General features: G+C 43.8%; 1 protein-coding gene across 1 annotated transcript in view; it reads right to left on the bottom strand.

Moving 5' to 3' along the window:
• LOC126335674 (gastrin/cholecystokinin type B receptor-like) overlaps positions 1 to 16,181 on the bottom strand; it is a 595,933-nt gene that overhangs the window by 11,952 nt on the left and 567,800 nt on the right. Inside the window, exon 4 of the mRNA XM_049999131.1 lies at positions 2,068 to 2,237. Within this exon, the coding sequence (XP_049855088.1) occupies positions 2,068 to 2,237 (170 nt within the window). The remainder of the gene's footprint in view (positions 1 to 2,067; positions 2,238 to 16,181) is intronic.

Below are 16,181 nucleotides of genomic sequence, written 5' to 3'. Positions count from 1 at the left end.
TAAACTTAAATCGATCTTTCGATAGCCGAAATAACATTACGTTCTATATCAACCCATGAAGTTTCATTTAGATTCGTTCTCCCCTTCTGGGTGCATCACTTTTTGCGGACAGTGTAGAAGGAATCACTGAAGCCTAAATGTACGAATATTTGTTCATTACGTGTAACTGCATCAGCAAAAGCAAAACGAGGATAATGGAAAGTAGTCGAATTAACTCAGGTGATGCGGAGGGAATTAGATTAGGAAATGAGACACATAAAGTAGTCAAGGAGTTTTGCTATTTGGGGAGGAAAATACCTGATGATGGTCGAAACAGAGAGAATATAAAATGTAGACTGGCAATGGCAAGGAAAGCGTTTCTGAAGAATATAAATTTGTTAACATAGGGTATGGATTTAAGAGTCAGGAATCGCGGTTCTAGGAGCGCAGTCCGGAACCGTGCGACTGCTACGGTCGCAGGTTTGAATCCTGCCTCGGGCATGGATGTGTGTGATGTCCTTAGGTTAGTTAGGTTTAAGTAGTTCTAAGTTCTAGGGGACTAATGACCCCAGTAGTTGAGTCCCATAGTGCTCAGAGCCATTTGAACCAAGAGTCAGGAAGTCGTTTCTGATATTGAATAGAATTGGGGAGAAGAGGAGCTTGTTGCACAACTTGACTAGGAGAATGGATCGGTTGGTAGGACATGTTCTGGGACATCAAGGGATCACCAATTTAGTACTGGAGGGCAGCCTGGAGGGTAAAAGTCGTAGATGGAGACCAAGAGATGAATACACTAAGCAGATTGGAAACGATGTAGGTTTCAGTAGCTACTGGGAGATTTAAGCTTCCACAGGATAGAGTAGCATGCAGAGCTGCATCATACCAGTCTCAGGACTGAACACTACAACAACAACAACAACAACAGCAACAGAATGTTACATACTGTACAACCTTCACAACGTTATTAAATAACAAGCTGTTTACAAGTACACGGCACGATCATAAACACTGTGTTTTGTAACGTTCTAAATTTTATTGGACTCCCTTCCCACAATCTGTGTCATCCGACGTCATTGGTTAGTGACTAGGAGCAGCTGGACTAAGTAATTACAGTCCCAAGTGCACGCTGCCATTAACACAAAGGTACTAACACAGCCTTTGAATTGTTGCCGTGATTTGTAAGTATGGACGTCTGATGAATGGCTTCACATTGTGTTCCGCCATGGTTTACGTATCTGCACTAGCCAGTAAAACCATAATTGGTTAGTATGCAGGCGACCAGGCGTTAGGTCCTGTTCATCCAATACTTTGGAGAGACACAGCGGTGTTACACCCGGCATCATGGTGTGGCAAGACACTGGATTGACTTCCAGTCAAAATGGTAATGATTCAGGGAGGTTTGACGGCTCTGCTTTACATCACATACATAAAGTATTCCTATTTATTGCCTCTTATGCAACATATCGTGGGACCATTTTTAACAGGATTATGTTCCTCCACATATGGCACAACCCTCTATGATCTGTATGTGCTATGCTGAGGTTCTTCCATGAACAACAAGATCCCCAGATCCTGGATAGAATATGTGTTTGACCAGTTCAGATGTCGATTACGCCCAGTACCAATATGTGGATATAAAGGACAGTTGTGCAACAGTTGTGCAACAGTTTCCCTTAGGATGGATACAAGTTTTTACGATCTCATTCCCTAGCGAATCGGTGTATGCATCCAAGCCAGAAGGGGTGAGTGTCATACTGATAATTGGGTCCATACTGCCAGGATCTGTGTAAATTTAAACCGATTTTTTAATCAACAATATTACACACGTCTTCAACCCATGAAGTTTCATTTATTTTCATCCTCCTCTTCTGGGTGCCTCACTTATTTTCAGACAATGTAGAAGGAATCACTCTTTGAAGTCTAAATGTGCGAAAATTTCTTCATTATGTGTAACTGCATTAACATGAAAGAGGATGGTGCGGATTTACAGCAATTTCGTTATCGGTTTTGGACGATGCATGGTACTGATCAGGTAGGTAAGTACGTGACTAGTGTAGGACGCAGCAGCTGGCTTGTGGAGTCTCTTACCGGCAGCATGGTGATGGCTTCGCCATTTGGGCGGCGTGGGCAGACCTGCTCCTTGGACGACTCTGAGGTGATGGGTTCCGGCAGGTAACAAGGCGGCAGCTGCTCCAGGGACTGCTCTGAGGAAGTGGACAGGCAGCGCAGCAGCCTCCACGGGACCCGGGACCGCTTTCCTGCACACAACAGCCACACCACACTCACTCACCAGCTCACCGCAGTATACCGCCATACGGCGAGCTGAGTAGACCCACTGACAGCCATAACAGAGCACCAGTTGTTCAAAAGTAGTTCAAATGGCTGTGAGCACTATGGGACTTAACTTCTAAGGTCATCAGACCCCTATAACTTAGAGCTACGTAAACCTAACTAACCTAAGGACATCACACACATCCATTTTCGAGGCAGGATTCGAACCTGCGACCGTAGTGGTCGCGAGAATCCAGACTGTAGAACCGCTCGGCCACCCCAGCTGGAAGCAGCAGTTGTCCAGTACACAGTAGTTTAGTTTAGTTCTTTTTTTTTCTTTACCACGACAAGTGAACCATACCTGTATATTTTACTGTGTAGGAAATAACTGTAAGTTTTTGTTTTTGCTTAAATCTTGGTGCATACCCTTGTGGAAAGTGGCTTCCTAGTGTAATTTCCCCGCCGTCAGACCGCCATGTCACGCCACCAAGATTAAATGTCGTACTGGTACACAACATATGGTTTAGATTAGTGCACATATACATTTCCAGAAGACTTTCGACACCTTTCCTCACAAGCGTCTTGTAACCAAACTGCATGGTTACGGAGTATCGCCTCAATTGTACGACAGGATTCGTGATTTCCTGTCAGAAAGGTCACAGTTCGTAGTAACAGACGGAATCTTGTCGAGTAAAACAGAAGTAATATCCGGCGTTCCCCAAGGAAGTGTTATAGGCCCTCTATTGTTCCTGATCTATAGTAAAGACGTAGAAGACAATCTGAGTAGCAGTCTTAAATTGTTTGCAGATGATACTGTCATTTACCGTCTTCTAAAGTCATCAGATGACCAACAAGACTTACAAAAGATTTAGATAAGATATCTGTATGGTGCGAAAAGTGGCAATTGATCCTGAATAGCAGGCCGGAGTGGCCGAGCGGTTCTAGGCACTACACTCTGGAACCGCGCAACCTATACGGTCGCAGGTTCGAATCCTGCCTCGAGCATGGATGTTTCTGATGTCCTTAGGTTAGTTAGGCTTAAGTAGTTCTAAGTTCTAGGTATTGATGACCTTAGAGTTTAATTCCCATAGTGCTCAGAGCCGTTTGAACCATCTTTTTTTTATCCTGAATAAAGAAAAATGTGAAGTTACTCACATGAGTACTAAAAGAAATCAGCTAAATTTCGATTACTCGATAAATCACACAAGTCTGAAGACTGTAAATTCAGCTCAATACTCAGGGATTACAATTACAAATAACGTAAATTGGAAAGATAACGTAGATAATAGTGTGGGTAGAGCAAACCAAAGACTGGGATTCATTGGCAGAACACCTAGAAGGAGCAACAGGTCTACTAAACAGACTGCTTACACCATGTTTGTCCGCCCTTTTCTGGAGTATTGCTATAGGGTGTGGGGTCCGCTGCAGATGGGACTGACGGATGACGTCGAGAAAGTACAAAGAAGGGCACCTCGTTTTGTATTATAGCAAAATAGTGGAGATAGTGTCACAGACATGATACGTGAATTCGAGTGGCCATCATTAAAACGAAGGTGTTTTTCCTTGCGACGGGATCTTCTCATGAAACTGCAATCACCATTTTTCTCCTCCGATTCCGAAAACATTCTGTTGGCACCCACCCACAGTGGGAGAACTGATCATTACGTTAAAGTAAGAGACATCAGGGCCCGCATAGAAAAATTTAAGTGCTCGTTTTTCCCGCGCACCGTTCGAGAGTGGAACGGTAGAGAGACAGCTTGAAGGTGGTTCATTGAACCCTCAGCAAGGCACTTTGTAGTGAATAGCAGAGTAATCACGTAGATGTAGATATAGATGTAGCTGTATAGCCATCTTCAGGTGAGTGTCCTCCAATGAAGACTGCTAGTTCATGGTGTCGGCTTTATAGCAAAAAATGGCGCAGGAACGTATGCGCATGGGCGGCCGGCACAGTATCGTCCTCTATCGAAAACCATGCTTTATGCAAATACCGTCCCATCTGTAGCCCGCAAGTACATGTGTAAAGGTGAAACTACATGGCAGCCACCGGTTGGAATGCGTGCTCGCGACGCTGAACACAAACGTCAGACGTCGCCAGACATTTCATTAAGAATAAAATGCTTTCTCTCGGAAGCCGCCATCACGATTTATGAGATCTTGTGCTAGACGTATTTCCACAGATTATTTAATTAGCGAATCCCAAAAGGATCTCGCCAGGGGCTAGATTTTTGTGGCAGAATAATCCATAGAGTGTGCCGTGGTAATAGAATGCTCAACTACGGCTCACTTACTGTGGTGCGAAAGGCAAGTGTAGCACTCATTTTCTATGCACATTACGTGTACTGTTCACGTCGTCTGACCTACGTAAGCTTTGCCACAATGGCAACAAATTTTGTAAATCCCGGCTTTCCGTAGAGCCAGATCGTTCTTTACCGAACAGAGAAGGGCTCTAATATTCGCGGGTGGCTGGCAGGCTACTATAAGTTGTCGTTTTTACGATCCTGGCTACTGTAGACGAAAGGTTGTTGGAATATAGAAGGAACGCCCTGAGCTTGAACAGCTCCTTACCTTCTTTATGTTGTGAATGGTCACGCTTCTGCTCCTTAGCCCTGATCTCATATGGAGAGTAACCATTACCTTTGAGCACCCACTGTAGATGTTTTAGCTTCTTTATAGGGCTATCTCCATCAGAAACAATGCCCAACGTTGGTACCAGAGAGAAGAGAGGACTGCCCATGGCAACACCGTCAGTTTCTTCGAAATATTCGTTGTTAAATACAAAGTAGGTTGAGTAAAAGAAATGATGACAAAGTGCTGTTGCATCGGCTGTTATCTTTTTGCTGATGAATGGCAAAGAGTGATGCTAAATAAACTCCACCATTAGACGTTACAAGAGAGGCGTTGTGCATCACCAAGTGATTTACTACTGAAATTTTGGGACAGCGCTTTTCAGGAGAATTCGGACAACATATTACCTTCACCCCACGCACATCTAGCGCATTGTCCATGTGGAGCAAAATTCGAGAAATTAGAGCCAATGTAGAGACTTACCGACAATCACGCACTATTCGCGAGTGAAACAGGGTTGGAGGGATCAGATAATGATACCGAAAGTGCCTTCCACCACACACCATTAAATGGCTTACGGAGTATGACGTAGATGTAGATGGTCAGGTTCGAGTGTGGGCAGACCCCAGGAAGGCATAGAACCAAGTTGTCAACAAGGCACTGTACAAACTGTAGGTCTGTATGTACGTGGAGTGGACTGATCATTGTCTGGAAATGGCTTTGTTCGGATACTTGGAGACTATTTGATGTCATTAATTGACTTCACGTTACGAAACAATGACGGGATTTTTATGGATGGTAATGTGCCAAGTCTGTTCGCCACAGTTGTTCGCAAATGGGTTGAAGAAAAATGTGGACAATTAAAGGGAATTTGTACACAGTCATCGTTCACACCTCCTAGAAGAGCACTAAGATAGTGCCATGGAAACCGGACATTCATCCCGAAGTGGAATATTACTTACAAAATCTAAAAGTCTTCTGTTGGGCATACATATCACTGTTGTGTTTGTATGTTGGCTCTTTTAATATCTACATCTACGTGATTACTCCGCTGGCAGATGGTTTAATGAGACACCTTCAAGCTGTCTCTCTACCGTTCCACTCACGAACGGCGAGCGGGAAAAACAATTACTTAAATTTTTCTGTGCGATCCCTGATTTCTCTCATTTTATCGTGATGATCATTTCTCTCTAAGTAGATGGGGTCCAACGGAAAGTTTTCGCAAACGGAGGAGAAAACTGGTGATTGTAGTTTCAAGAGAAGATCACGTCGCAGCGAAAAACGCCTTTGTTTTAATGATTGCCACTCCAATTCGCGTATCATGTCTGTGGCACTATCTCCCGTATTTCGCGATAGTACAAAACGAGCAACCCTTCTTTCAATTTTTTCGATGTCATCCGTCAGCCCCACCTGATGCGGATCACACACCGCACAGAAATACTCCAGAAAATAGGACGGACATGCGTGGTGTACGCAGTGTCTTTAGTAAACCTGTTGCACCTTCTAAGTGTTCTGCCAATGAATCGCAGTCTTTAGTTTTTTCTACCCAGAACATTATCTATGTAATCGTTCCAATTTAGACTATCTGTAATTGTAATCCCTAAGTATGAGTACGTCTACATTAAACGACAGGAAGGCTAATGTACATTACGAAAATTGTATAAGTGACACGTACTGTTACCATTCTTAACATCTCTAAGGTGAATCGCACCAAAGCGCTTCTCCTGTATACAGTTTCCCCCTGAAAACTGACGTAGCTGGCGGGCAATGACGGTCACAGGACGTATTTTCTCTCTCTCGTTAGAGTTGAAACATTCCAGTGGAAACGTTTGTCATGGGAGTACGTATTGGAGTATGTTTGATGTTGACAGTGGTTAAATTATGTATATTTTATTCCATTAGCCTCGCTTTCGTTTAATGTAGACGCAATATTACAGTGAAAAAAACAAAGTACAAATATGACTATGAAATGTACGCATGTCAGAGGATATTTAGAATTTATCGTGTGCTAAAGCACAGGTGTATGTACGGCATGATATTATTGCCATTCTATAAATAATAAAATTTTACTTTCTTGCAACACTGTTTGAATTATTCAGCACAGGTCTCCACGTTGTGTTCGTTAAATAAGAGTCAAACCAGTTGTTTGGAAAGCTATTAATTTCATAAAACATACGTTTTTTCTTAGAGTATGTGAACCGTGTTGCTGTTTAGATGTTCGTCAATATAGATAACGTCATCTAAAGTGAACCGAACGACTTCTAGTCCGAGTTGTTGAATATCGTTTTAAAGTTTGGTAACAGACATCTCATCCCCGTGGCCTCTACACTTCTGTCTCGGATGTTTACATGCAATGGTATCAACGTAGTTCGAAAAGCCTAGCCAAACAGATTGCTGCAATGTGGATAACTCACGAATATAGCTAACAAAGGAAGAGCTGACTGGACATCGCGCAAAGGAAATAAAATTATACTTTCATTTTCATGCAGTTACTACGCACAGTGCTGCTTTTGAACAACAAACTCTAGATTACCAAGACAGTAGGATATGATGCTCTGATAATACAGTTGCGTGTTCCATTATCTCTGTCAGTTATTTGAGGGGGAGCAAACAAATGCTTGGAAACAATAATAACATTTTAGGGAACAAATCAGAGATCGGTGTATCCATTTTCCAAGTTTCACGGAACGTAGATCGGTAATAAGTTTGGAATATGAAAGAGGAAATGTCGTTACACCGAAATATTTGGAAATAGTTTCCGACACAGAGCCGGCCGTTTGACCGCGCGGTTCTAGGCGCTTCAGTCCGGAACCACACTGCTGCTACTGTCGCAGGTTCGAATCCTGCCTCGAGCATGGGTGTGTGTGTTGTCTTTAGGTTAGTTACTTTTAAGTAGTTATAAGTCTAGGGGACTGATGAACTCAGAGCCATTTTTTTTGACACTGAGTAGATAGGTATTTACTTCAAAATCAATTAGCGGGGCTGAGATACACCTTACTTATGTACTAGTTCTAGCAGTATAGGCAGTGAACGAAAGGAAATTAGTGATAACAGTGCATACGGGACAGCATCGAGAAAACTTAAATTATACATCAAAAAACGACGAAGCACCTGAGTTGCAGAGTAATACTGGCGGTCACCAACAGGCTCTGAGAACCGATCTTTTTTATTAAGAAATAAGTTAATTTTAACCGACAGTTTGACATTTATGATCAGAAACCGGAACTTTAAGCACAATAAATCACGCAAACCGGCATTTTCAATAGCTGTAATAATTATTAAAAGGCAACCCTGTAAAACATTACATTTCTTATTTATTACTTACTATTTTTAGTGTTATTACCGTTATTACTATTATTTATTACTTAATATGTTTTACTACTTATTTACTGCATCGCACTACTCAGACATTCACAAAATCAGCGTTGTATCATACTTTTAAAGGAACTTCCCAGAAAAATGAAAAGATTTCTTCAAAACCTGCGATTACAGTGCCGGGCGGCCGGGGTGGCATAGCGGTTCTAGGCGCTACAGTCGGGAACCGCGCGACCACTACGGTCACAAGTTCGAATTCTGCCTCGGGTTTGGGTGTGTGTGATGTCCTTAGGTTGGTTAGGTTTAAGTAGGTCTAAGTTCTAGGGGGCTGATGAGATCAGAAGTTAAGTCCCATAGTGCTCAGAGTCATTTGAACCATTACAGTGCCTTATCGGTTTATTAGTTACACATGACAACCAAATGATTTTTTTAACATTCTTTAGTCATGTTAAATCTCCAGTCAAATAATACATATCTCCTGTGATAAAATTCTCTCCTTGTCAACAGAGGTAAATGAAGCACATATAAAACATTTAAGTGTTTTAAGGTTCATTCCTACTGTAATAGAACTAACACGATGTAGAAGTTTGAACGTTTCTAAGTTTGGTGAAATCAGGGTTTTTCGAAAACACCATTTTAAACTTTCCCCTCTCTAACGGATTCCATTTGCCCTTCACTCCCTCTACTCTTTGCAGTGCACCATCCACAATTTTCACTTGCTTCGTCAAAAGTAGCCCTGTTTTTTTTGAAGCTGGCAGGTCACTTGTGACAGGAAATTGAACTGTATTACAATGAAAGTTAAGTAAATTCTCGCTTTCGAAGATTTTTCTGCTGTAGTTGAAGGTGCTTCTTCATATAGAACGATGTCCACATTAGTAATACTCGGGATATTTCAAACGTAGTAAATTGTAGCTGAAATCTGCGTCTACCATCTCGTTATGATTGGTTGATGGGGCAGAGTTATGTCTAGTGCAATGGCTTTAAATATCTGAATCATTGACAGGGCTTTCAGAACGATCTACTCAATAATGGATCTACTTATTAATGGAAATCAGTATGTCGGTATCCGGAAATAAGCTTCGTACCTCTTTTGACACTGTGAAAGACGCGGACTACGCAGGTTAAGTGACACATGCTCAGAAATGCCACTTTTTACCGTTGACCCAGCCTTTCCCATATACGGTGGAGTGTCTTTAACCGGAAGTAATACACTGTAGTACTTAATATCTTCCGGTCTCGGTTACTGTAATGAATTGGTAAATGACTACTACACAGATAAACTTAACTTTTTCCCGACACCTTTTTTTAAGCAAGAATGTTTTTATTGATTCATTTTCTGAAGGATCTAACGGTCAAACAACGATATTGGCAATAAAACGACACATGTGCTCAGTTGAATTGTCGATTTAAATCCAGATTTTTAATTACGTTCTTCATCTTTAACGAATATCATTGCAGCAGCACCAGAACATTGTATAAAGTGAATAGATTGCCGTATAAATGGAAAAGTAGGGCAGAGAGTGAGCTATTACGAATATCTCCGTGGTAGTATTGTTGTCACATTCAACAGCAAACCAACATCGACAACGAGATTTCAAGTATACATACTGATGTGGCAAGTAGAAGATAACAGATGGAGAGTGTATTAGGATATTGAAAGAGTAATTAAGCATATAATGGGAGATAAAAGTCTAATATTCATGAGGGATTGGAACGCGGTTATAGGGATAGGAAGAAAGGTAAGTGTTACAGAAGAACATGAGAGAGGAGAGGGCTACCGTAGTTCTACAATAAATTTCAGCTAGTAATAGCGAATACTCTGTTCAAGAATCACAAGAGGAAGCGGTATACGTGGTGTAGGATCCAGAGACACAGGAATAGTACAGATGGATTAAGTCACGGCCAGACAGATATTCCGAAGTCGTATGATGGGTTGTAAGGGGTCCTCAGGTGCAGGTATAAACTCTGATTCAGAGTAAACGGATGTCTAAGAAAATCGTGCGGAAGAATATATGTGAAAAGAAATGAGACGGTGAGGTACTGAGAAATGATAAGATGAATTTGATCTTCACTAAGTATCTGGATACTGCGATAGGGAATACCAGAATAGGTAGTTCGTTTGAAGGGGAGTGGACGCCTCCAAAAAGGGCAATACAGACGGAGAGGCAACATTGATACAAGGAAGGTAATTGCGGAGATATCTTGGATAAAAGGAGAAATACTTCAAGTGATAAACGAAAGAAGAAAGTACAAAAATTTTCAAGGATGGACATGAATACAGCACTGTGAGTCCCTTAGGAATCAAATAAATACACTCCTGGAAATGGAAAAAAGAACACATTGATACCGGTGAGTCAGACCCACCATACTTGCTCCGGACACTGCGAGAGGGCTGTACAAGCAATGATCACACGCACGGCAGAGTGGACACACCAGGAACCGCGGTGTTAGCCGTCGAATGGCGCTAGCTACGCAGCATTTGTGCACCGCCGCTGTCAGTGTCAGCCAGTTTGCCGTGACATACGTGACATACTGGTAGCGTGCCGCGACAGTGTGGACGTGAACCGTATGTGCATTTGACGGACTTTGAGCGAGGGCGTATAGTGGGCATGCGGGAGGCCGGGTGGACGTACCGCCGAATTGCTCAACACGTGGGGCGTGAGGTCTCCACAGTACATCGATGTTGTCGCCAGTGGTCGGCGGAAAGTGCACGTGCCCGTCGACCTGGGACCGGACCGCAGCGACGCACGGATGCACGCCAAGACCGTAGGATCCTACGCAGTGCCGTAGGGGACCGCACCGCCACTTCCCAGCAAATTAGGGACACTGTTGCTCCTGGGGTATCGGCGAGGACCATTCGCTACCGTCTCCATGAAGCTGGGCTACGGTCCCGCACACCGTTAGGCCGTCTTCCGCTCACGCCCCAATATCGTGCAGCCTGCCTCTAGTGGTGTCGCGACAGGCGTGAATGGAGGGACGAATGGAGACGTGTCGTCTTCTGCGATGAGAGTCGCTTCTGCCTTGGTGCCAATGATGGTCGTATGCGTGTTTGGCGCCGTGCAGATGAGCGCCACAATCAGGACTGCATAGGACCGAGGCACACAGGGCCAACACCCGGCATCATGGTATGGGGAGCGATCTCCTACACTGGCCGTACACCTCTGGTGATCGTCGAGGGGACACTGAATAGTGCACGGTACATCCAAACCGTCATCGAACCCATCGTTCTACCATTCCTAGACCGGCAAGGGAACTTGCCGTTCCAACAGGACAATGCACGTCCGCATGTATCCCGTGCTACCCAACGTGCTCTAGAAGGTGTAAGTCAACTACCCTGGCCAGCAAGATCTCCGGATCTGTCCCCCGTTGAGCATGTTTGGGACTGGATGAAGCGTCGTCTCACGTGGTCTGCACGTCCAGTACGAACGCTGGTCCAACTGAGGCGCCAGGTGGAAATGGCATGGCAAGCCGTTCCACAGGACTACATCCAGCATCTCTACGATCGTCTCCATGGGAGAATAGCAGCCTGCATTGCTGCGAAAGGTGGATATACACTGTACTAGTGGCGACATTGTGCATGCTCTGTTGCCTGTGTCTATGTGCCTGTGGTTCTGTCAGTGTGATCATGTGATGTATCTGACCCCAGGAATGTGTCAATAAAGTTTCCCCTTTCTGGGATAATGAATTCACGGTGTTCTTATTTCAATTTCTAGGAGTGTAGTAAGCACAGAGCAGCCAAGACGAAATGGCTGCAGGGAATATGCGGAGAAATGGATTAAGAAGTGATTGTCGGCAAGAATTACCCAGCACTTAGAAAATCCAAGAAAAAGCAAGTGTGGCAACATATTAGGTGCAATGTGAATTCCACTATTAAAAGCGGAGAGGCCAGATGGGTGGAAAAAGTACATTGAAGGCCCATTGACGGAGAGGACTTGTCTGCGACATGACAGGAAATAAATTGGTGTCGATATGGAAGATATAGTGGACCAGGCATAAGACTCAATATTTAAAAGAACTGTGGAAGACTGGATACCAAACAAAGCAGAGCAATATAAAACATTCCATGGAAATTTCTCAAATCAATGATTGAAGTGGCAGTCTATGAGAGCGGCTACGTACCATCAGACTTTCGGAAGTACATAATCCACACAATTTCAAAGATAGCAAGGGCAGGTCAGTAGAACTATCGAACAATCAGCTTAACAGCTCATTCATGCTAGCTGCTGAAAATGATAATATTCAGAAAATGGAAATGAAAACTGGGAATTTGTTAGATGATGCTCAGATTGACTTTAGGAATGGTTTCGCTCGATAATGCAAACAAGACAGGTCAAGCCACTATCATAAGCGCTGTCGACCTAGAAAAAGAAGAAAATGAGGCCACTCTAATAGGTTTTGTCTGTATAGAAAAAGCGTTCGATAACGTAAAACTGTGCAAGATGTTCGAAACTCTTAGAAAAATAGAAGTACACAAGGGGTATATACGGGAAATTTAAAATAAGTACACGAACAAGAAGGGAGTTATAAGATTGGAAAGCCAAGAACGAAGTGCTAGAATTAAACAGCATGTAAGACACGGATGCAGTCTTTTGCCCCTATTGAACATCCAAGGAGAAGTGACAGAATTAAAGGAAAAGTTCAAGAGTGGAATTAACATTCAGAGCGTAAGGCTGTCAGTGACACGGTTCGCTGATGACTATGATATGCTTACTGACCGCGAAGACTAATTGCAGGCTCTGTTCAGTGGAAGGCTCTAATGATTACAGAACACGTATTGAGAGTAAACTGTAAAATGACAAAAATAATGAGAAGCAGCAGAAATGAGAATAGCGAGAAGTTTAATACCAAAACTGGTGTAAAATTGTATGGCGGATAATAGTAGAGGAATATAAGAAAATATTTCTAACACATGACGGACGAAGCAAGGACAACATAAAAATTAGAGTAATGAGGACACTCATGGCCAATAGAAGTCTACCGGTGTCAAATATAGGCCTTAAACTCAGAATGAGATTTCTGAGAATGTTCGTTTGCAACACAACATTGCGTGGTAATAAAGCATGAATAGCGAGCAAAGCTGAACAGATGAGAATGAAAGCGTTTGAGATGTGGTGTTGAAGAACAATGTCGAAAATTGAATGGACTAATAAGATAAAGAGTGAGGAGGTTCTCCGTAGTATCGGCGAAGAATGGATCATATGGAAAAGGTTGACAAGAAGAAGGGCTAAGATGAGAGGAGATGTTTTACGGCATCAGGGGAAGACAGATTAGTTGGTTGGTTTGGGGAAGGAGACCAGACAGCGTGGTCACCGGTCTCATCGGATCAGGGAAGGATGGGGAAGGAAGTCGGCCGTGCCCTTTCAGAGTAACCAACCCGGCATTTGCCTAGAGTGATTTAGTGAAATCACGGAAAACCTAAATCAGGATGGGCGGACGAGGGGGGGGGGGGGGGGGGGGGGGAGACAGAAATCGGAAGAGCGCGAACAAATATTTGATGACACAGCGTCCTCATCTACTCTTGAGATGAAGAGGTCGTTCACATTTCACATCAAACCAGTCATAAGACTGGAAGAAGACGGAGAGAGAGAGAGGGGAAAGAGAGAGAGAGAGAGAGAGAGAGAGAGAGAGAGAGACAGAAAGAGAACAAGACCAAGCGAGGCACTTCTAACTTACCGCTTCAAAATGCAAGTAAGGCTTAAGACACGTTCATAATATTTGTCTATCTTGAGAAAGCTTACGATAGTGTTAAATAGTGCACATTATTCAGAATCCTCGGAAAAACAGATGTGAGTCGTGGGGAGATATGAGTAATATGAGATGTTTACAATTTAGTTATGCAGAAAAAATTGTAATTGTGGAAAGGATAAATAATTTACAGCAACGATATTGCAGTGCCGTTCTTATTCTGATGACGATGCATTATGGCGACCACAGCCGTAACTGAAAACATCTGACTAATGCGCAATTGCGGATAATGACTTCAATCAGCTGTAGTATGGAATGACGACGATGAAACTTGTGCGGCACCGGGACTCGAATCCGGATTTCCAACTTATCGCGAGGGGTGGCCTCACCATTTTTTTATCATACTAATTTATTTATTTTAATTTTTATGTTTTTTGAGATAACACAGGACGCCCTCCAGGCGAAAAATAATGGTGTGTAATTACAATCAATCACAAAATAAGGAATTATAGAAATTAAAGAAAACGCCCTCCTGGCAGAACAGACAAAATGGCATCCGCGTCCAGCCAGCTTGTGGGTTGATGCTCTCTGAATCCCAAGGTAGTCAGGCACGTTCCAGGCAAATTTTCACGATGAATATTGCATTTTCCGGTAGATTGGATCGAGTCCTGGTATTACACAATCTCACTAAAATCACCTTCTCACACCTGGGGCGGCCCAGCAGCAGGGGGAAATCGAAGAAGGCACTACCCAAAATTTTTGCATAGTACTGACGCTATCGCGGATGGTGCACGACAAATGTAAAAAGATCTTTCACGAACGTTCAAAAATCAAGAACATTCTTATATCTTCATGGAACAAATAAGAGTTTGAGAGGCCTTTTAGCCAGATGACAGCATTGGTCTTCGTACGCTGGAAATATGTCTCATCTGGGAACAGAAGAGATTTCAGTATAATGGCCTGGGGAGCCGTACGTAGAAGAAAGGCAAGCATCTTGTGAATCAGCTGCCACACCTCTGCAGAAGATCCACATATCAGTCGATGTTCATCCGTATCAAGCGAGTGACAATGAGGACATAGCGGCGAATCTGTCATTTTTATGCTATGTAGACGAACATTTGTCATGTATTTATCATTAACGGCCAGATACCAGGTCGCACAAGCGCTCAGGTATAGGAGAACATGGTGCACAAACGCCAAACCACGGGCCACCTGGCCATAGGATATCGGCTTTTCACAACATTCCGAGTATGATTTCTCGTCGTTAGGCGGTAAACATCACGTTCCGTAGGGTTCCTGGTACCTGGCAAGTCGTCATGGACATTACTGTCTTCGCAGAAAAAGGTCCTGACATGAGAGAGAGAGAGGGGAAGAAATATGGGCTTCTGCAACAGGTGGCACTCGAGAGGGAGGGGCCAGTTCGTCAATCAGTCTTCCCGATAAACCGGTTCGACGGCGGGTGCCCGATTTAACCATCGTACTTACATAAATGGCAGCTGCTCTTGCTTGGACGTTGACAAGGACGAGTCAGCCATCCGGAGAACGAAGTGTCAGCGTGTCGTAGCGGACTTTGAACATACAAAGTAGGCGAACGCCGCCTGAAGTCTGTACGTCATTGACTTTGACATCGGTAAAACCCGTGCTAAATGGGGTAGTCGCGAGACTAGATGAGTGTTAACAAAATCCAGCCTTTGTAACATGTCCAATGTTCTCAGGAGGACCTCTACCAACGAACATAGTACTAGATTTCTTCAGGTTCACATGGGTGCCCGCAGCAGTCCCGTACTGGTTGATCCATGCCAGTACCTCTCGTACTTCATCCTCCGATAGAACCATGAACACCATGTCATCTGCATAGACGCGGCAGATGAGAGCATTCCCCCTCATTGTTATTCATGTCAGCCGGCTCCCCAAACCGTGTAACAATGGCTCCAGGGCGGTGGTGAAAAGGAGCATCGACCACGGACATCCTTGACGGCCCGACCGCATGATGTTAATAGTGCCCGCCACGTGGCCGTTGACCAGCACTCGCGATGTGGAACTCGGAGGAGCCGCAAGACGATGTGTATAAACCTGTGGGGAAAGGCCATCCGCCGGAGTACGTTTTCTGTAAACTCACGACTCAATGTATCAAAGGTGTGGTCGAAGTCCACTGTCACTAGGGCACCACGACTGCGGCAGGTCGTGGCCAGTGCTATGACGTCACGGTAATTGCTGAGTGACGTCTGAATGTCACTGCCACGACCAACGCACGTTTGATCCAGAGAGACGACTTGAAGCATGAGGAGCCGAAGGCGAGCGGTAAAAATCTTGAAGTCACATTTTAACATGGCCAGCAGACATAATATCCAATTCCGTGACCTCCC

The sequence above is a fragment of the Schistocerca gregaria genome, chromosome 2 (assembly GCF_023897955.1).
Source record: "Schistocerca gregaria isolate iqSchGreg1 chromosome 2, iqSchGreg1.2, whole genome shotgun sequence".
NCBI classification, from domain to species: Eukaryota; Metazoa; Arthropoda; class Insecta; order Orthoptera; family Acrididae; genus Schistocerca; species Schistocerca gregaria.
The sequence above is the reverse complement of the archived record's forward strand: the minus strand, read 5'-3'. Positions and strand labels throughout refer to the sequence as shown.